Raw genomic sequence first — 22,642 nt, 5'->3', positions numbered from 1 at the left:
ATGTCCAGCTTTATGTGGGTAGCTATGGGAGGGAGCAGGGTGCCTGAACTCAGGTTCTCGGGTTTGTGTAGCCAGTATTCCCACCGACTGAGCCACCTTCCCAGTTCCTCAAGGTCTTAATAAGAAGAGAAAGGGCTTTCTTAAATATACCAGAACTCTCCGCACAAGACTTGATTTTTTTTTCTGCAAGGATTCTAATACAATGAAATCAGAGCTGTCTCTGTGGATTATTTTAGTATTTGCACCAAAAATAACAGCAGGGTGAAATGCATGGCCACCTCCATCCAGAGAGAGAGGTGCAAGCTTACTCACTTTCCCATTCCTGGGATAAGATCCCTACAAAAGCCACTCAAGGAAGGGCGGGTTTATTTTGGCCCTCAGGTCCAGGTACGGTCTATTATGAGAGGAAGGCAAGATGTCAGGAGCGTGGGGCAGCTGGAGGCTTTGCATCCACAGTCAGGAAGCAGATGAATGCTGATGGTCGGTTGGCTCTTTCCTTTCTATTCAGTCAGGACTTCAACTCATGGGATGGTGCGGCCCACAATCAAGGATCTTCCTTGCCCAGTTAGCCCAGTATAGAAACTCTCGCACAGCCAGGCCTATACGTTTGTTCCTAAGTGATCTTAGATGCTGTCAAGCTGACAATGTCAGCAATCACCCTTACTGTCCCCAGGTACCACCAGAGAAGTCATTCTTACTGTGGCCCAATCCTGACACCGTCAGGCCTGTTGGGTGATAGGGCCCTCTGAATTTTCATCCTCCTGCATCATGGCAGGGGTCTGGTTCTCTGCACTCCTGTCTACATCCGGGATAAACAAGCCATGCAGGTCCAGGTGCATGTCTGCATCCACAGACGCACGAGCCAATTCCGTAAAAGTTTTGGCGTCCAGAATAAGTAAAAAAGGCAGCTTTTGTGGATCAGTAGAGACAATGGCCGATAGGATCACTCCTACAGGAAGACAGACAAAACCCAGTTTATTTTCACTCACAGAGCTGAGAATGTGATCCCGGGCCTTCTTGCAGGCTAGGCAGCTGCTCTATCCACGAGCTCCACTCCTGCTCCTAAGAGATACCTAACAGTGTCCAATGTATAAGCTCTGCGCATCCTCCACCTGGAGAGGGACATTTCTCAGAGGTGCCTCTCAGTCCGCTGTCAACTCCATCAGGATCCAAACAGAGGGGAAGGGGATATAGGACCTGCTGTGTTGGCAGAAGAGAAGTCCCGGACTGGAATCAGAATACCAGTCCAGGATAGCCACTTTGCCTCGCTGATATTTAGTCTCATCTCTGCACTGGAGATAATTCCTACCAACCTCCAACCTCAAGGGGTGCCGAGGGGATCTGCAGGCAGACTCTGGAAGCACCTCGTTCATTTTCATGTATATTGAAGAACGCTCTTTTTCTATTGTTTGAAACCTCCGAGTGTGGAGAGACCCAGGCAGTTCCAGGAGCACGCTTGGAGTAAGATGTGCTACTCAGCTGAGCAAAATTGAATTGCCAAAGCATTTGCATTTGTGCTGTTGTTGCTTTGTTTTGAGACAGGTCTTACAGCATAGCCCAGGCTGGTCTTAAACTCCCATCTCCCTGCCTCCACCTCTCCGAGGCTGGGATTACAGACCACGTGTTGGTATTTACACCTTGCTTGTGCTGGTGCTGGAAAGAATCCAGCTCATCTTCTGGTTATATTGGCAATCCCAACCTTTGCCTGTAAATTGAAACATTCTCTATCCTCTGCCCTCACTTACAAGGTATAGCAGGGTTAAGGAAACTTTCAGGAAGTACCCGAGATACCTCCCAAAGGACCTTGGTTGCTGTAGCCGAACATGGGTGACATCAGATTTGGCCTGGATTCAAATCCAACCTCTGCATATGGGGCACATGACTTTGGTCAATTTGCCTCACTTTGAGCCTCCCCTTGATGAAATGAGGACAATGTCACTCCACACCCAAGGAGAGAAGGCGTGAGAAGCAGCTGGCCAGCCAAGTAGGGGACTGGTCTCAGAAGGAGTGGATGCTAAACAGTCCCTTGCCTCGGAGATGGCGGTGACATGGGATCCCCCTTCTTGTGTTCCAGGCCAGAATCAGTAGGAAGTCAAGGCCAGGTGAAAAGCCACTCCTCTCACCTGAAGGAAGAAGCTGGCAGCCTCAGTGGGACGGCCTGCCCTCCCCTGCAGGTGTGGGCAGCTCCATCCCTGGCATGGCCTGGCTGGTGTCCCCACCCATAGCTTATTAACCTCCCTAGCATCCCCAAGGCTGTGGGCAGGGCATTTTTTGAGGCAAAGGGGGATCGGATTTTGATTTGACTATGTGGAAACCCACATTTCCCAGGTGCTAAGAAAACTTCTCATGCGTGTAAGAGAGATCATTTGAGATTTGGGGACCAGTCCCTGTGATGAGTTTTAAAACCCAAAACTGCACGTTTTGAGGGAGCGTGTGTCACTCAGTGGAAAGGTACAGGCGTGTAGCAGAAAGTTTAAACCTTGCCCATAGAAGGTCTGGCCTTTGTCACAGTCTGACCTATGAGAATTTTTCAGAGGCTGTGGGCCATGCCAGGTATTATATTCTAAAACGGTCGTTCGTCCGTCCGTCCGTCCGTCTGTCCGTCCGTCCGTCCGTCCATCCATCCATCCATCCATCCATCCATCCATCCATCCATCCATCCATCTATCCATCCACCCATCCAATCATCTTCCTATCTATCTACCTACCTATCTTCTTGCTGTTGCTTTTCGAGACATGGTCTCAGTAGTTCAAATTCTCTGTGTCGCTGAGAATGACCTTAGACCCCTGATTGTTTTCTGTCTACCTCCCAAATGCTGAGATCTCAGACATACCTGCCACACCCGGCTGACAATGTGATATATGATGGAGCCTAGGACCACATGGTCCCTGCTTGGCCTCTGAGAAGCTAAACACCGAGGTCATCCATACAGGGTATCAGACACGTGATGTGAGTGAGCCATGGTAAAATCTCTGGATATGGAGGCTCGGGCAAGCTTCCCTGGCTGAAGATGCTTGGTTGTCAGAGGTTAACACTATGGGTGAACCCACTGGGAAAGGATGACCAGGGGCTCTGTCCTGGCCCTTCCTGCACCCCATCCTATGTGCCCACTCCAGACTTTTGCTAATTTTAGTCTATCCTCTTTTACTGTGATAAGGCATAATCTTTGAATAATGACTGCCCATGAGCTCCGGGGCCCTAGTGAATTCCAGAACGCAGGGGTGGGAGACCTTGAGCTGGCACTTGTCATCAGAAACAAGTGTGGTCTTGGGAAGTTTGTAATGTGGTTTTGCCACTGACACACCTAGACTCCTCATCAGGCCACTGACTTGTGGGGTGCCTCTGGATGGTGCCTCTGTCTGGTGGGCGATTACATCACATGGACTCCCTCCCCCCACTCGTACCATCATCCTCATCCTTGGCTCCTGGAGTGGGTACAAACACGGGTTCCGCCGGCCAGCAGCACTCCTCACCCCACTTTAAGGAGGACTTTGTGAGAACATCGTACTTCAGTATCTGTGTACACAAAGAAGGGAAAGATGGGATCTCACGTCTGCAGGCACACCGACTCTGGGAGCAGGAGGGCAGAAAAGCCACAGGGGTGAGACTGAGCCCTCAAACCTACACATGTGAAATCACCTCCAAGCGACACCTGTCTCAGGCAGTGCAGTCAGAAAGGAAAGAACCAAACTTCCTCCCTCAGTATCAAACACGGGGTCCACATAGGGCTGAGACTCAACAATCTTGATTTTTTTCTGGTATTTGGCACTATCTCACAATGTTTTAAATTACATAATTAAGGTGTTTAATGCCACTAATTAAAATATGATACAATTCTTTTGTTGCTTTGAAAGTGAAAGCTCTGGACTACAGCTGGGGCGGCTGTGGAGCTCCTGCCCAGAACACCTGAGGTTCTGGTTTGAGTTCCAGTATCCAAAAACAAAACAACAAATAGAAAGGAAAATTCCCATAATCTCTCACAGGCCGATTCCTGGAGGGTACAGAATTAGTGGGAGTGGCTTGGCATGTGCTGTGTGTGTGTAAACCTTAATTTTTGCTTATGAGTATTTTGTACCATAGATATTTCCTTTTTTTGTTTTTTGTTTTTCAAGACAAGGTTTCTTTGTAGCTTTGGAGCCTGTCCTGGAACTAGTTCTTGTAGCCCAGTCTGCCTCCAACTCACAGAGATCTGCCTGCCTCTGCCTCCTGAGTGCTGGGATTAAAGGCGTGCTCCACCACTCCATGGTAATATTTTAATTTTAAAAATCATTTTGAATTCATTGTTTTATTTTTACCATATGTAAAATATATGGTAGTGGGGGGCACTCATGAGCGTATCATGCCACAGCACGTATGTGGCAGAGGACAGAAGTTGGTCTCTCACTCTACTGTGTAGGTTCCTGGGCTCAAACTCTGGTTGCCAAGCCTGACAATACATCCCCTAACCCACTGGGCTATCTCCTCTGCTCTGCGCTTTTTTTTTTTTTAATGCAACTAAAAATGTTGATATGAAAGAAAAGTGGTGTCTGACCAGCACTTTGGACAGCACCGGACTATAGTAAATACTGACAAATAGTCACTTAAAAAACAAAATTAATCCTCCAGGCTCCAGTGACACCCTTCCTGCTGGAGAAGGTGAGCTGGCTGCTGGGGGCAGCACTCCCTGCCTATTCCTTTGCTCTCAGAGCCCACCCCAGAGTGCCACATAACTGGGGCTCAAAGTGCAGATGGAACACAGAACTCACACTTTAGACTTATCCCAACTGATTTCCCTCCTGAACCCCTTTTCCCAGTCTTAAGCCCAGAGGAGGCTGCTTTGCAGACACTGAGTTGGGTCCAGAGAACCCAGTTGCGTGCACAGGGACAGTACCTTGGTCGGGATGGGACTCCACTGAACTTCAGCAGCAAAGATGTAGCGATAGGGCTTCCCGTTGTGAGCATAATTTATCCTAGGGAGCTCTAGGCCTGGAAAGGACAGGACACTGATGACATTCCATCACTTGGGTGGGGAACTTCCCTCTTCATGCCAAACTGGGCCTTGTTCATAGGAACAGTTCCCAAGTACCACCCCTGACCTTGATTCAGACCCAGATTACATCAAAGGTGGTCACAGGTAGGGAGGGTCCTTGATAATGATGCCGGCCCTGTCAGAAGGCTCAGGAGTGAGGAACCACACACCAGGGGGCTTTAAATACATAAGTGCCTGTAATTATCCATGATAGAAATCAGAGAATTACAGATTTCAATCAGAGGCTGCTGCAGTTTTTAACACCCCCCCCCCGTGTGTGTGTAAGTGCACATGAGTATGAAAACAGACTCCAGAAACCACTGGGAGGAGTGTCATTGCATAATATAAAATAAATCTGGTACCTGGGTTTGTGCAGTCACTGTGTAAGTACTAAGAGATACTAAGGCAACAGGATTGTCACAAGTTCAAAGCCAGCCTGGCCTACAGAGTGAGACCTTGTCTAAAATAAATAAAATCAAATTGGTAAATCCTATTATAATATGTATAAAAAGAATATTTACAAAGGATTTTCCCAACATGGGAAATGTCTATATGATAAGGTTAAGTGTAAAAGGCTGACTATGTCATAAACAGGAAGTTCAGAAGCATTGCTGGGGTCAGCACTGCCTGCCAGCTGAAACTCCATCTTGCAACTTTCAATATTTCTATTACTTTTTGCCCATTTTTTTGGGTCTATTTCAAGACAAGACCTATTAGAGCCTCTGCAGGCTTTTAACTCACAATGAAGTTGGGCAAGACCTTAACCCCCAACCCCATCTCTCAAGAGTTGAAATTGCAGGCATATTATAATCCACTTCTGTTTGTTTGTTTTTTGAGACAGGGTATGTGGCTTGGGCTAGCCTGGTACTCACAGCAATCCTCCTGCCTCAACCTCCTGATGCTGGGATTATAGGCATATACCACCACACCCAGCTTCACTGTACACTTGGAAGTATGAAATGCAGATTTCTCTACACAAGGCTTTGGGGTACATCTTGTAAGACACCAAGTGCAGAAACTCAGCCCTGTGGGAGAGTGGCACTTCCCAGAGAGCTCTTGGCTGGCTCCTGTTTAGGGTAAGGCTATTTGGCACTCAGGGATGTTTTTGCCCATCCTCCAATGCCAGCACTGCCCTGCCACAAAGAATACCAACCTCACATGTGCCTGAGGAACATGGGCCCATGGGTGTGGCTCCTGTTCTGTGGTCTGACACTCCAGGTGTGTGGCTCAGCATCTCTCAGGCTCACTGGGCCTATGACACCCACTTTGTAGAAATTGTGGCAGTTTAGAGGGAAGAGACAGGACCTACTGTGCCTGTTTAATACATTACAGCCATTTGTATACATCCACTATGCTTGTCATTCATCCAAGGACCATAAGTGCTGGGAGCTATCCAAGGAAAATCCCCAAATTCTTTTCCCGGGTCTCTAGAGCCTTCCTTGCTCTTCCCTATCCCTGCATGAAAGGGAGGCATCACAGAGAGGGGTTCTGGGCCTCTCAGTGAGAAAGAATGTATCAGAATGTATCCTACCTTCATAGAGAACTTCAGGCTGGCAGTAGACATGACCGTCTTTCTCCTTCAAGGCTGTTGCTCTTGTAGATGTCACCTTGATTAAATTTGAGCCCACTTCTGCATTCTGAAAAGAGTAAGTTAAAAACAACAACATAAAAGATTATTCCCACAAACCCTTGCTTGATCATATGCTCTTGAGCAGAGCTTCCAAACATAGCGCCGTGCTTGGCCTCTCCGTAACCACAGGAAGCAGCTGTTTCATCACTGTTATTCTTAGTTAAAAATAGTGAGGTTCACTGGGCAGTGGTGGCACACGCCTTTGATTCCAGCACTCAGGAGACAGAGGCAGGTGGATCCCTGAGCTCGCCTGGTCTACAGAGCAAGTTTGCGGACAGCCAGAGAAACCCTGCCTCGAAAACAGCAGCAGTAGCAGCAGCAGCAGCAGCAGCAACAACAACAACAATAACAACAACAACAACAACGAGGATTGGGGCTGGAGAGATGGCCCGGCTTTTCCGGAGGACCTGAGTTCTAGTCCTAGCACTACAAGGTAGCTCACAAACATCTGTTAACTTCAGTCCCTGGGATCCAATGCCCCCTTCTGGCCCCCAAGAGGCACTGTATACAGAAGTGCAGGGACAAAAAATACAAATCACCGATAAACGTTAAGTAAATACATTTAAAAATGCAACCATCGCTTTAAAATGAATGGGGATTGGCAACAGGAACAGACTCTTCCAAAGCTTACAGTCAGAACCTATCTAAGCTTTTTATCTCTCTAAGGAAACAATATGCTCCAAAGAGAATATTCTTTTTTTTAAATGCTGGATAATTCATCCGCAAAAAGCTGCTTCCATCCTCCGACGGGTGTTTGCAGAGTCTGCAGTAACAGATAATGCTAAGGATGTTACAGTGAGAGACCACCTGGGAACAAATAGCACACTTGGTCTGAGGCCAGCTACGTATGCTAAAGAGGTACGCTGGGACGGGAGTGTGAGAAATGTGACCGATCTGAACAACAGAGCGGGTAGAAGAGGAGATGTCCCTCGTCACATCCTAAGCTTGAGACTTTGGGGCAAGTAATTAGCGTTTCTGTGTTCCCAGGTCCTTCTGTGTATCATGAAGATAATAGTATGCACGTCTTCCACTGATTGCAAAGATTAAGTGACATCATCTGCCAAATGGTTCGCAGTAGGACCCAGATAAACACTTTTGTTGATGAGGACATCTTTGCAGCAACACAGTAGGTCTATGGTATCACTCTCAGAGGAAAACTCAGATAACACCCAAGACTTTGTATAAGTGTTGCAACCAACAGCACTGACCTGATAACCGAGACAACTACAGAATGACTAATAGGTGGGTAGCATATAGAGAATGGATACATTGTACAAAGTGATGTGTTGTGTTCTGAGCAAGTCTGAGATCAGAACAGAATGCAATTTAAATGCAATATAAGTATTGTTTCTTTAGAGAGGGCCTTTCTTTCCCTCCCTTCTTCCCTCCCTTCCTTCTTTCTTTTTCCTCTCTCCTTCTGTCCTTCCTTCCTTCCTTCCTTCCTTCCTTCCTTCCTTCCTTCCTTCTTTCCTTCCTTCCTTTCTCTCTTTCTTTCTTGAGACAGGGTTTCTTTGTGTAGCCCTGACTGTCCTAAAACTTGTTCTGTAGACTAGGCTGGCCTCGAACTCACAGAGATCCTCTTGCCTCTGCCTCCTGAGTGCTGGGATCAAAGGCGTGCACCATCACCACCTGGCTAGAGGGGGGGCTCTCACTGAACATTTTTGGAGCACGCTTGATTCTGAGTCACTGCATTGGTGGAAAGAGAAACCAGATGATGGAATACCGTTATATTATTATTACTATGGCTGACTTGTCTGTCCAAACTTTAAACATCATAAACATTATAAACAACCTGTTTCTTCTCTGTCAGCATGCGTATTTACTTAGTGTATATGTGCTTGTGTATGGAGCCAGCGGTTGGCCCTCAGTGTCTTCTTTCATTGCATTCCCTCTTGTTATTTTTTCACATGAACATTTCCAGATTTTAGAAATCTGTACCACCGCAGCAGAAAAAAAAAAAAAAACAACGGCAGGATCTCTCCTCCTTTTGCTTTTCAGCGGCACTAGCCTTTGCGGTCCCCCTGATCTTCCTCAGTCTGTACCCGCTTTCCTTTCCATGCTTCCTGGAAGTCATCTTCTAGTACAGGCCAAGTCTTGCACGTCTGCGTTTAGGCTCATTCTTCTTTGCATCACCCAAAGAATCATCGATCACACCAAAGCCACTGTCTTGCTACCACCAAAGTGAGCTCTGAATTCAAATACAAAGATGCTAACTGGTGTGGTCTTATACATTGTGGCTATCTTTTCCTGCATTTCTGTCTTTGGTACTTTGTCTTCCTAGAGACATCAATGACCATGTGTTTCCTCTGAAGCAAAAGGATAGTCATGAACTTCCTGGTGAGGACCCTTAGATCATTATTGTGTCGTTCGTGATGGTGGGTCCTTGAGCAGCTAGGCGGTGTAGAGAGGATTCCACTTCTTAAGCTTTCTTTGATACAGGTTTCTACTGAACATGGGATCCATCAATTATCTTTACTAGCTGGCCAGACAGCTTCAGAGATCTGCTTGTCTCTACATCTCCAGTGCTGGGATTACAGGTACTCAATGCCATGCTTGTATTTCATGTGGATACCAGGGATGGAGCCCAGGTCCTCATGTTTGCGTAGCAAGCACTTTGTAGACTGAATCACCTCCCCAGCCCCCCAACAACCTATGTGAATGGTAGCAGCTCTTTTGCTGGGAAAGAAAGTTAACTACGTCATGGCAGCTGAGTTGAAGAGTTCCTTGGAGATTACTCCTCTAGTTCAATCCTTTGATTGTTAGGAGCAGAAGCTGAGGTTAGGAGATGGAAAGTGACTTATCAAAAGTCATACAGAGAGAAGCAGAGCCTGGGCTCATGCCTTCACATTGAGATTCTCCCAGAAGCAAGAGTATTTTGGACAGAGGGCAGAGCGAGGGGCCCTTTCCCGTAGGTCTCAGCTCAAACATCTTCCTCCCTAACTGCTCAATCTGAACCTGCCGTGTCTTTGGCACAGCAGTCCAGGCTCTGATTATTTCATTCATGAAGCTTTGTCCCTCTTTGTGGTCATTTTTTCCATGACATCAGAGACCAGATTTCCTTCAATGCATGACACATGGCACCCAGGAAGTGAATATAAGACTTAATAAGCTTTTCCTTACTTCCAGTGGTCAAGGGACAAAGAACATGCGTGCTTTGCAGTTTGGTTGAAGAATCCAATGAAACCAAGTCTGTGAACCAAGTAGCCCCTTGCTGGGTACATTGTAACAGCTTATACTGGGCCCGTGGCTTGCTAGGCACGTGACAGCAGCACCCTGTGCCAGTCCCTCCCTGCCCAAGGCATGCCCAACCTTGACTCACAGGGAGTTGGTCTACAGAGACTGTTCTGGCTCCAGCCTGAAACTTGTCAGACTGGTTAAGGGATAAACTTTTAATTTTCCACACACAGCAGTAACCTAACATGACTTGGCTGCTTTTAGAAGCCAACTCTGCTCAGCGTTGACAAGAAATCAGCCAGAATTTAGTGAAAAAATCCCAAAAGTTTGCCCGCAATCCTGATGCCAGAGGGAACTTGCAGGGGAGAAGCAGTGAGCTCAGAAATCTGCCCTTCCCCTTCCCCCTCCCATGGAGATACCAGCTTCCGTGTGGAATCAGAATTCATTTAACTTGCTATGTGAGTTTGAAAAGACCCTTGGCCCCAGTGGGTTGGCTTCCCTGTCTATAAATGGGGTGCTGGGTGAAACACAGTGGGTTCTGCCTGATCTCAGAAATTTATGGTCCCCAGCCAGAGGCACTGTAGTTAACAACAAACACGAATTCAAATCCTGACATAATCCCAACGATGAATCTTTGGCGTTGGGCAAGCAACTTTCCCTCTTAACTGTAGACTTCGGGATAAAGAATAACTCATTGGGTTGCAGTATGAATTGGCAAAGCGGTGAACCATTCTTAAAATTTGTAGGGCCTGGAGCAATAGCCCAAGCTGAGGCCCACAGGCCCTATGCTCAAACCCTGCACACTGATTAAGTGAGACCAAATCGTTCTCCTACCAAGACACATGGGCCTTTGTCACGGGGAGCTGTTCTGTCTAACACACGAGCACTAAAACCAACCTATTTTAATGCTCACAGCTCTCATTTTTCTGGAAAGAGAAAGTTTGCTGTATTCCCGTAGTTGGATTGCAGGGGTCTTTAAAGATTGGCCCAGTTCAAATCCCTCAGTCTGTAGCAAAGGAAGCCGAGACCAAGAAAAGGAAATGAAAGAGAGAAGAGCCACATGCGGCTACTGAGACTTTAGAATGAGGTAAAGTGAGGTTGAAACTTCCATGGACCCCAATGCTAGCCACATCTACAGGCTTCACCACCACACCGGCAATTGGTAGCTACCGTGATGGACAGGGAGAACATTCCAGCAACACAGCAGGTTCTGGCTCATAGGCTGCCCTGGAGGAAGGAGTATGGATGGAGATGTCCAGGACCCCTTAGCTCTCAGCCAAATGAAATGGCCAACTGAGAGCTTCTCATTCCAGGCTCGGCCTGGACCTATGCAGATGCCCTACCCAGGACTCAAAGTCCCCGCCAGTCCCACCAGATCCCTCATGGGCACTCCAGCAACACAGTCTGCTCTTAGGGGGACAGAGGCAGTCTCTCAAACAGGTTGGTACCCCAGTTAGCCAAAGTAAAGGTAGGTGTGATAAAGAGATGCCTTTTATAGTAGGCATGATCCCTTGGTCCTTAGAACTTTGCTGGAGATAGAAGGGACAGACTGAGGCCTCTAAAGAAACAAGCTCAGAGAAACTTCCTATTGACAAAGTATCGGGAAATAAAAGCCATTTCCCGCCGGGCCCAGCACTCAGCACACCCTCCACGGATTCTATTTCATCTTATCCTCAGAGATTCGCTGCCTTTGGAAACAAAGCCCAAATCTCCCGGTCCAGGATCCAAAGCCATCTCATGTCACTCTGGCTCACTGCCTACTGTGACAGCCTCTGACCCATGACAGCCAATGCTCACAAATCTATTTCTAACACGCTAGGGCGCTCTTCAGTATGAAGGCAGGGCCGCTGCCCCACTGTCTGGACATGCCTAGGTTCCTCCCTGCCACTGCTCCTCCCCTGCAGAGCCACACCTCAGGTGCCCGCAGCCCTACATAAATAGCTGGGGTTGAGGGGAGGAGGGGTTTCCACACTGCCTTCCTTTGACCTCAGCTGGTCTGAGCATCAGGGGTGACCAGGAGGTCCTGGATCTCTGAGAATAGTTTCCCATCATCTGCTCTGGGTGTAGAGCAGTGCTCACTGGGAAATGTGAATGCTGACGGAACTGTGCCCTCTGACAGACCTTGCTTCATGTTATTCATTCATTCATTTCCCTATGTTTAAGAATTGTTTTTTTTTTTTTGCCTACAGACTGACTTTTTTATTGATTTTTATTGAGCTCTACATTTTTCTCTGCTCCCCTCCCTGCCTTCCCCCTCCCCTTCAGCCCTCTCCCATAGTCCCCATGCTCCCAATTTACTCAGGAGATCTTGTCTTTTCTACTACCCATGTAGATTAGATCCATGTATGTTTCTCTTAGAGTCCTCATTGTTGTCTAGGTTCTCTGGGATTGTGATTTGTGGGCTGGTTATGTTTAAGAGTTTTGTTTGTTTGTTTGTTTGTTTGTTTTTTTGGTTTTTCGAGACAGGGTTTCTCTGTGGTTTTGGAGCCTGTCCTGGAACTAGCTCTGTAGACCAGGCTGGTCTCGAACCCACAGAGATCTGCCTGCCTCTGCCTCCTGAGTACTGGGATTAAAGGCGTGCACCACCACTGCCTGGCTGTTTAAGAGTTTTTAAATGCAAGGATAGCTTGCTGCAAGATACAGTCCCTGCCCTCCAGGAGCCTGTACTTCAGCAGCAAGAGGGGAATCAAACAAGCCTGTCCTGCTGGAGTAGAGTGTCACCCTAGTGGGTGTACCACAGTGTATGCATGCCCCCAGGGGGCGATGGCACAGAGACTCAAAGGATGAGGAGCTCTTTAGGCCCAGAGAGTCTTTTCAGCCTGTGCTGCAATCACTCAGGATCCTCACGACCACTGATACAGTAGCAGGGAGGTTCTGCTGATACTGTCCTGAGCGTGGGCGGGAAATTGCGGCAGATGACTCCAAATTGTAAGCAGGGAGAACAGGCAGGGCTCTGGAATAGGTCAGTGGGGCAGGCAGAGGGGACACTGATGGGCAGAGGCCCCCGAGGAGAGAGCATCTGAGAAGGACCAATGTTCCTAACCCATGGTTAGGATGGAGCCAGGCCCTTGGAGCAGGGTGTGTGCGGCTGTGTCCACCTACCCAGCTTTCCCATTTGTACAGCCAGGCAGCTGAGTGACTTGAAAGCCAAGAAGCCATCTTTAAGGGACAATAAACAGTAATTAAGCAGCGTGGTCAGAGCCACCCATGAGAGGCTTTGCTCTTCTTTGCTGATTTCAAAGCTCCTGGTGGCTTACAAGGTGGCTTTTAAAGACACACACGCACACACCGCTCAAGCTTGGCTCTGAGAAGTAGCCATTCTCCCCCGTGATCAAAGGGTGCAAAGCCTTACATGGGGGCAGGGAGGGAACGTTGTCCCTCTTCTGGCATCAGCCCTGGCCTGAGTTCAGCCTCGTGACTCATGCCCTGTGTGTTCTGTGACACTCTCTGTCTGCACCAGAAAACAGTCCTCGGTGCCGCATTGTGGGGCTTTCCCAGCATAAGGGGTGCAAGAAGTCAGGGCTAGGGGTGACTTTATGGGGTGCCATGGATCACTCAAATAGCCCTTACCATGAGGGTGGCTTTCTGATGGTTTTAAGTGCCCTAACCCCCATATTTTAGCAGAACTGTGAAACACTTGAACCTAGGGCCTCGTGTTTGCTAGGCAAGCACACTATCATTGAACTATATGAAACCCTTTTCCTAATTGTTAGATTTATTTTTATTTTGAGGTCTCACTGAGTTGTCCAGGCTGGCCTTAAAACCTCAGGTTTTCCTGCTTCAGCCTCCTGAGTAGTTGGGAGTACAGACCAGCACCACCAAGTTCCATTTAACTGCTTCCTTCCCTTTTATTTTCCAATTAAAACAACAACAACAGCAATTTTTTTTAAAAAGAAGATCTCACCAGGTAGCCTATCAACCCAGACTTGACCTTACAATCCTCCTGCTCCGGTCTCCAGAGTGCTGGTGTTATAGGCATGTGCCACCATGCCCAGCTGCTTGGCTCCTTCATTCTTGCCCAATGCCAGATCAGTAATGAAACCCAGTATCTCAGAGTATTAAGCATTCTTTCTACCTCTGACTAACACCCCTGCTCTGGCTAGTTTTATCTCAGCTTGACACAAATTAGAGTTATCTGAAAGTTAATTGAGAAAATGCCTCCATAATATCTGACTGTAAGGCATTTTCTTAATTAGTGCTTGATGGGGGAGGGCCCAGTCTATTGTGGGTGGTGACATCCCTGGGCTGGTGGTCCTGGGTTCTATAAGAAAGCTGACTGAGCAAGCCATAGAGAGCAGGCCGGTAAGCGCACCCTTCCATGGCCTCTGCATCAGCTCCTGCCTCCAGGTTCCTGCTCTGTTTGAGTTCCTGTCCTGACTTCCTTCAGTGATGGGCTATGATGTGGAAGTGCCAGCCAAAGAAACCCTTTCATCTTCACCTTGATTTTGGTCACAGTGTTTCATCACAGCAATAGAAACCCAACCCTACATTTATTTTCTGAAGTCAGGCCTTGAGAGGAGGCAGCCTCAGCTGGAGCTACAGACCTCTGCTGGGCTCTCAGATCTCATTTGCGCTCTTCTCTCCACAGCAGGCAGGGCCGCTTTCCCTGGTGAGTGACATGTTCCCTTTCACACAGCTTAATGATCAGTCAGTTGATTCAAACACCAACAAAGACATTCTAGATGTGAAGTCAGAGTCATGTGAGAAGTGGCAGAAGCCATGGCAGAGACACAGGGAGAGTTGTCAGAGAGGAAAAAGCCAAAATTGGGGACCCACAAACCTGGGTACAAATCCTGACTCTTCTGCCCCCTGGACTGGTCCCCCAGCTGGGCTGAACCCCTGTACTACAGAACCCAGAGACGAGTGTGGGAAAAGGCTCCCTGGGTTGTGGAGAGCTCTTCTCCAGGCGGGAGGCCTGCAAGGGTGAACAACCGATTTCCTGTCCCTTTTTGGGTACAGATTCACCTTTAGTGATTGGTCCAGGTTCTAACCTTGTACCGTGGCCAGGGACACAGTCCTTTATCTGTGACTCTCAGTTTTTACAGCTGTAAAACGAGGCTTTCAAGCTTTCCCATAAGTCGCTTTGGTCACCAAGTGATGTAACACAAACCACGAGATAAAACGCCCAGCGAAGCACCTGGCATGCAGCTCTCCTCTAGTAAGCGGGAGCCGCCGCAGTTTAATTGAGTTCAATTTGGTTCCATTTAAATTAATTATGTCATGAAGTCAGTGAGTTCTGGGGCCAGAAGCTTCCTTCTGCTCAGAGCCGTGACAGCAGTACCCTGACTGGAAAGAACTCCTGTTCTGAGAGTCTCGACAGGGTGAAGAACAATGCAGCAGGGGCATCGTGCAAGCTGGCAATGATGGACCATCAGCTGAATATTTAAGATGGAAACATAGAGAGACGCCTTGGTATATAACTGATATAAAGGGCAGAAGGCAAGATGGTGTGCACACACTTGGCCATGAGAGAAAACCAAGTGTGGATACACACCACCACATGGGCAAACAGAATACATTGCTGAGTAAGGGAAGCCAGTAGGGCTAGGCCGTGTGCTGGCAGATTCTGCCAACATAATGGGCTTGGTCAGGTGATATACCTTTAAGGCTGGGAGGAGATCCATGGTTGCCTGGGGTAAGGGGAGAGTTTCTGGGAGCTAATAGCTAAGGGATAAAGGGTATGGGATTTCTCTAAGGGTGGAAAAATGTTCAAAATCGAGAATTGGGATGGTGCTCAAATCTGACTGTAATGAATGACAATGAATTGAATACTTTAAATGGATCAAATCTGTGGTGTGTGGATTATACCTCAATAAAACCGTTAAAAAGATGCAATTAAAATATAAAATATACATGTACATGTATGTATGTATGTATCTATACACATATGAAACGTGTCTAAAGAGACACATTCACAGTGACCATCTTGTATGGTGGGTTTAAAGAGATAATTTGTTTGAGACAAGGTCTGGCTACGTAGCCAAGGCTGGCCTCTACCTCCTCAGTTCTGGCAACACAGCCTATGTTACCATTTCCAGACAGGTTTAAAAGGACTTTCCTTTTTTTCTTACTTAGATTTTCTACAGTTTCTACAGAACATAGCTGCTTTTAGAAAAGCAATGAATTTTTTTTTTAAGGACTAGTTTAGGGCTGGGGCAGGAATATGTTGCTCAGTGGCAAAGAATTTATCTGTTATTTGTGAGGTCCTGGGTTCTGTCCTCTGCTCTACAAAGCAAAGCAAAGAGAAAAACAAAACAAGGAAAGCCCAGTTCGTTTGGAAATTCAATGTTAACAAGCGTCCGGAAAATTTTGGCCTAGGTTCAGGGCTGTCCAGAGAACAGAGAACACAGTACCTTGTCCACATGGAGCGGTACAGCAAACCTCTTGAGGGTAGGCACTGATGTCATCCTGGAATTCTCCTCGAAGTTCTGGTTCAGGTTGGCTAGGTAGAAGAGCTGATAGAGGCTGCTGTCCTCATAGGCGATGACATCAAACACAACACAGCCATCCTCCTCATAGGCGTTGACATGGTGGAAGACCACCATGGGGTCTGTGTAGAACTTGGTTGGCACAGGCTTCCTGGTCCTCTGGTCGATGATATGAATGTAAGTCTGAAAGAAGACCCAGTGGTCAGCTCACTCTCTGATATACCTGGCATGGTGACATCACAGCAGCCAGGCCTGCCCTAGCCCAGGGCCCTATGGATGTCCCTTTCCCTATTCTGAGCTCCGTATTTACCTCAGAATGCCAGACAGTGCTATTCACAATGGCCAAATTATGAAATCAGCCAAGCTGGCCACACGTAGATGAAATTTTTTTCACGATTACATTTATATATATTTGGGAATACATGAGTGTGGATGAAAGCAGAAGATGGGTAGGGGATGCACACAGTCAAAGTACATGATCCAGTCGAATGAAAATACCGGTGTAAATCCACCACGTTATATAATGAGGACTTGCTAATAACGATTAAGACAAGGGGCTGGGGAGATGGCTCAGTTGGTAGAGTTTTCTCTGAGGACCTGAGTTAGAACCCTAGCACCTGTGTGTAGAAACCAGGAGTCCTGGCAGCCACCTATAATCCCAGTGCTTAAGGCGTGGGGTGGGGCAGAGACAGGAGGGTCTGTGGTGCTTTCTGACTGAATAATCTAGCTGAATTAGCAAGCCACAGGCCAGTAAGAGACACTGTTTCAAAAAAAAGGTAGGTGGTGTCCTAAGGTATCACACACATACACACACTCATGCACACACACACAGGAACATACATGCAAGCACATACATACACAATTAAATAAGTAAAAATTAAAACAAAGCAAAACAAAGAAACTGACAGGCAGGTAGGAGCCTTCATTGAACGGCCATACAGAGGCCACAGGAGGACAGCTTTCCCATGGTTCCAGGGGCAGACAGACAAGTTCCCTGGGGACAATTGTGCTGGTGGAACCTGCTAAGTGCAGTCTCCACCTGGAACTGGAGTCCCCAAACATCTAGTGCTCTCCTCTTTGGTCCCCTCTCCTGCACATGCACACACAGCAGTGCAGAGTCTGCTCCCCAGGGCTGCTAGTCACACTCACCCCACCTGGCCCCAGGGCTGCAATGGAACAGGCCCAGGTCTAGCTAGGGAGCTGCATCTGCCCCAGGGTGACCTGGCTGTGTGCTACCAGGCTGGAATCACCCTGGGTGCTAATTTGCTAGCTAGATGGGTCAGTTGTCTGATATTCCCCATACCCCGTGTATATGTGTGCCTGTGTATCTGTGTGTGAGCATGTGTGTGTGTGTGTGTCTGTGTATCTGTGTGTGAGTATGCATGTGTGCGTGTGTCTGTGTATGTGTGTGTGTCTGTGTATCTGTGTGTGTGAGTATGTGTGTATGTATCTGTGTATCTGTGTGTGAATATGCATGTGTGTGTATCTGTGTGAGTATGTGTCTTTGTATCTGCGTATGTGAGTATGCATGTGTGTCTGTGTATCTCTGTGTGTGAGTATGCGTGTGCGTATCTCTGTGTGTGTGAGAGTATGCGTGTGTGTGTGTCTGTGTGTTCTCTTTTGGCAGTTCTTGCTTAACTTCCTTCCTGAAGGAGGAGGTGGTTTCTTTGGTCTAGCTGTTTTCTTCCCTCTCCTGGAGGCCAGAGGAGAGCTGTGACATCATAGGGGTGGGGAGTGTCAGTGTGGACAGGTCAGCACCAGAGTGATTGGTTTAGGCATTGTCTCCCCTCTGACCCCAAACCCAGGCCAGACACTCGGACATTTTTTATAAAAGACTTCACTCTCAACTGACTTCTAGAGCCTGGGCCCCAGTAGCCCAGGGCCTCCCTAGTCACAGAGTGCAGGCTTATAGCTCTCCAAGCTCCTGGAGCAGAGCAACCCCAGCGTCTCTGGAGACAGATACAGGTTGTACTCAACTTGAGTCAGCTTCTCTGTCCTGTCCATTCATGCTACAAATACAGAAGTCCTTCTGAGTCCCAGGCGCTTCTTTGGGAACCATAGAGACAAAAAGCCACTCCTTTGAGGACAGTATATACGAGTGAGGTGGAACCCACAGAAATGTAAAATCTGTAATAAAATCTGAAGGATGAAGGGCGCTCTCAAGAAAAAGGCAGTAGTGGTAGAGACCTAGAAGAAGCCAGTGTGGGATTTCCTGCAGGTAGGCTCAGGAAAAAAGGCTTTGGGAGTGAGACCAGTGAGGGAGGAAGCCATCTTATTCCAGAGGAACAGAAGATAAAGAGGCCCTTAGCAGGGGGTAAGAGAAAGGGGGCAGAGGAGTGGCAAGTGGAGCCCTTGAATGTTATTCTGAGAAATAGGAAAAACTGCTAGAAGGTTTAAGCAGTGGTTGACCTCATCTGCCCCCTTCTCCTCCTGAGGAGGCAGAGGATGGCCTTACAGAGGGTGGCTGGCGTATTTGTACCTGGAGGTTAAAGTGGGCGTGAGTATCCAGAAGGCACTGAGACATAGTTGATGGAAAGTGCCTTTCTCCGGGAAAGGAGGAGGAGGGAAGGTAGGAGAGGGGAGTCTTGTGGGAAGGGGATTTAAAAAAAATGATAATTTTGAGACAAGGTCTCACGTAGCCCAAGCTGGCATTGAACTTGCTGTACAGCTGAGAATGACCTTGAACTCTTGATCCTCTTGTCTCTGCTTTCTCTGAGTGCTGGGATTGTAGGCAAGCACCACCCTGCCCAATTTATACAGTACTGGGAATTGAACCTGGGGCTTCATGTACGCTAGGCAAGCATTCTCCCAGCTGAACTACATTCCTAGCCCAAGAAAGAGATTATATATTCTGCTTTCTATACTAGTGTGCTATTTGAATAGATAACACTGAGAATCACTGGACATTTGTCAAAAGTAGCAACAGCAACTAAATACACACATAAGTACATTCGCATGTGTGTTTTAACACCCATTCACGCATGCACATACATGTACACACTCATGTATATAAGCATGGGACACTTAGGTGTCTCTAACTGAAGGAGATATTTTCACTCAACATCCGTGGAACCCAGAGTTATCCTGATATTTAATATCACTGATATCCTGGACTCACTAGGCCCCCCAATATAGAGAGTAAGTAGGCTCTAACTATGGAGAAAGACTTGATTCCATAGTGGCCATCTGGGGACGGTTTGGGGGTGGGTTGTTTGCCCAAGATCACATCCTGTTCCCAGGATATCTGCACTTGGGAGTAGGGACTTCCGAACTCAGAATGACTTTAGTGAACCCATCCCAGCACCTGAACTGTCCAGATGGTGGCAGCTGCCAGCAGAGACACACAAAGGCAGTCAATGTTCCTAATAAGCATCCCTGGAGTGGGATAGGTGACAGGAAGGTCTCACCTTGTCCTCCCTGTGGAATGACATGCAAGAAGCCCAGCTCACTCCCCGCATGTATGCGGTGGCCATTTTGAGGATATCCAACTTGAAAGGCTGCTCCAGAAAGATGACATAGCTCTCTGTGACTCCGAAGCTGTGGTAGTAGCTGGGGGAGAGGAGTGAGCGGGAGGGGATGGAACAGAACACTTCCGTGTGCTTCAAGGGGCTCTTCCCTTTCTTCTTGGTGCCTGGAGAAGAGCAAACCTGGGAATGTAGCCGGACAGCACCATCACCTACACTCTGACTGTGTCCTTTGAGGAAGAGCCCACAAGACCAGATACCAGGACCGGAGAGACTTCCCTAGAGCCCACTTGCCACGCTGAACTCTGGGTCTCCAGCCTGAAAAACCACTACCTTAACCCAGGGAGGCCTTGAGGATCCAACGGTGCCCATTCCAGGCTGGGAACTAAACTTAACCTCCAGCTACTTTTACAAAAACAGTCTTCTGTGGAACACGGCCACACCCGCTGCTTTCTGTCCTGGTTGACTGCTTCCGGGGACAGTTCTCAGGGCCTTAAATAGTTTCTTCTGGTCCTTTGGCAGAAACAGAAGCTTCTGACCCCCTACGGCAGAGCCATCTTTTCCTCACATTTGGAAGAACATATGGAGCTTGTGGGGATGGCAATCAAATGGAGAATTTAACGTGTTCCTGGGCCAGGGCCCCAGACTCCATTTCTACCAAGCCTCCCCGGGGACGCATGAACTTCCCATGTGTGTTATGTGAGGTGTCAGTAGACACAACATATTCCACAGGGTTTTTACCCATTGTTCTGACACTACCCATAACAAAACACACAGCAGAGGACTCACTACCCGCTGTGTCGAGAGACTCCTGTGTATCTCCGGGGTGAGGCAAGTGTGTGCGCATGCACAGACTCCTGTGCGTCTCCGTGGTTAGGCAAGTGTGTGCGCATGCGCGGGCCCAGAAGTCCACCTGAGCTATCATTGCTTCTCAGGTGTGTTCCCCTTGTTTTTTTCAGACAGGGGTTCTCACTAGAACCTGGAACCCACACATTAGACTAGCGAGTCTTAGGAGTCCACCCAGCTTTGCCTCTCCGGTGCTAGGATTACGGGTGTGTGTTACTGCATCTGACTTTCTACACAGGCTCTGGGGACCAAACTCAAATCCTCTTGCTTGCCGGGCTAGAGCTCTACTGACAGGGCCACGCCTCCATCCGTCAGATGAGGGACTTTAACGTGGACCCTGGCAATTAAACAAGACTGTAGGATGCCCATTGCACACATGGGCAAATGAGGGGAATGCTCTATGATCCAAGTCATAGCCTTGACATCCTCCTGTGTTACTAGAGAGAAACATACCCAAAAAAGCAAAACAAATGAACAAACAAAACAAAACAAAAAACAAGATGTGGGGCAGGAGTGAGAGGGTGGGTAAACCACCCCCTGTTCTAACTGCAGTTCACAAGTTCACAGTTCACAAGTGCAGCTCGTCTGGCACTGAAGGCCATGGCCGTGTGTGTGTGTGTGTGTGTGTGTGTTCTGTTTTTGTGAGTCCCTTGTAAGCATGAATAAGCCTTGGGCAAAAGGTCTCCCCACCCAGTCCTGGGGCTGTTTTACAATGAGTTCCCTGTCAATGTCCCCACCTCTGTGAGGCCACCTGTGCGCGCTGTAAACAGCTGGCGGGTGGGAGGGGATGCTGTGGGGCTGTGGGCTAGTTTCTCTGCCAATGGAGAACACAGAACAAACTAAGACGGAAGGTTCAGGTCTGGGATATTGAGCATGAATGCCCCTGCACCAGCAGGAAGCTGAGCCAGCCTCTTGCATGACGTCAGGGCTCCTGTAAGCTATGTGACCAACACCATGTCACCTAATCTTCTGAGTCTCACGGTCCCCTGTCATATGAAGCAGTACATAAAAATGTCCAGAAGACCGCTGCCTGACACACCAGGATGCTGGACAACTGGATCACACATCCTTCACCAGCCCATGTAACTTGAGGGTCACTTAACAATATTCAAGGCACCTTTGGACCTGGGGTCGGGGAGGCTGTGCTTCCAGATTCTGGCAGAGCCTGGTAGTTTCCTACAAACTGTAGGGGTAGAGAGCAGGCAGGGACTTTCAGGGTCACAGATAGAAACTTGTTACCTAGGCCAGAATGTTGGGTCAAATGCCCTTTAAGGCCTCATCGGCTGGGTGTGGCAACCAGGAGGGTCCTGGACAAAGAGAGGTGGCTGGGAGCCTCACCCTCTTCCCCCTCAGGAACACGCAATCATTGGCCTGGGCTTTGCTCCAGGACCCGGCCCTAAGAGGAGGAGGTCCAGAAGGCCCCAGGAACAGGGTGTGGATCTGGAGTGGATCCTGGCAGGGCTGAGCACCCCGACAGCCCTGGGAGCCTGGCTGCAGGATGGAGGGGGTGGCACAATCTTGGCATGCAAAAGTTTGTCAGGAGTCTTTTAAAAAAAATGGCTAACTCATCCTTAAAGTTAGAATTCACTAAATTGATGGATGGATAGATAGATAGATGAATAACTACACAGGTGGGTGGATGGAGGGATGGTTATATAGATGGACAGATAGGTTAATGAATGGATAGATGGATGGATGGTTTGGTGGGTAGGGGAATAGATGGGGAGATGGACGGTTGAGTGACAGGTGAGCAGATGAGAGATAGATGAATGGGTAGATGGACAGATGGACAGATAAACGGAGAGTTGGATAGATGAGTGGCTGGCTGGCTGAGTGGGCAGGAGAATACATGAACGGATAGGTGGATGGGCTAATGGATGAATGGATGGGTGGGAGGATGAATTAAATAGTGATTTCATGACTCGGAGCCTAAAACCCAGGAGGTTAAAATGGTGACAGGATTTCCTTTATCCAAAATAACCTCAGAAATGTCTCTTCCATGTTAAAAGAGAAAACTGAGTGTTTCCCGAAGGAATTTTTGGATTTTGCCTAAACGACAAACCTGAATTGAAGGTCATCTGGAAAATCCAT

The 22,642-nt window shown here is 48.0% G+C and overlaps 1 protein-coding gene and 1 pseudogene across 1 annotated transcript in view; both read right to left on the bottom strand.

Moving 5' to 3' along the window:
- Nucleotides 1–360: 360 nt before the first annotated feature.
- The window catches only part of Bco1 (beta-carotene oxygenase 1), a 33,230-nt gene continuing 10,948 nt past the window's right edge, over nt 361–22,642 (bottom strand). Inside the window, exons 6-11 of the mRNA XM_013354527.1 lie at nt 19,649–19,872; nt 16,167–16,424; nt 6,541–6,646; nt 4,872–4,966; nt 3,406–3,517; nt 361–949 (exon numbers count right to left, since the gene is read on the bottom strand). Of these exons, the coding sequence (XP_013209981.1) occupies nt 720–949; nt 3,406–3,517; nt 4,872–4,966; nt 6,541–6,646; nt 16,167–16,424; nt 19,649–19,872 (1,025 nt within the window). The 3' untranslated portion in view covers nt 361–719. The remainder of the gene's footprint in view (nt 950–3,405; nt 3,518–4,871; nt 4,967–6,540; nt 6,647–16,166; nt 16,425–19,648; nt 19,873–22,642) is intronic.
- Nucleotides 8,288–8,993, bottom strand: LOC101992359 (annotated as a pseudogene).

The sequence above is a fragment of the Microtus ochrogaster genome, chromosome 4 (genome assembly GCF_000317375.1).
Source record: "Microtus ochrogaster isolate Prairie Vole_2 chromosome 4, MicOch1.0, whole genome shotgun sequence".
Classification (NCBI taxonomy): domain Eukaryota; kingdom Metazoa; phylum Chordata; class Mammalia; order Rodentia; family Cricetidae; genus Microtus; species Microtus ochrogaster.
This window is presented reverse-complemented; position numbering and strand designations above follow the sequence as displayed.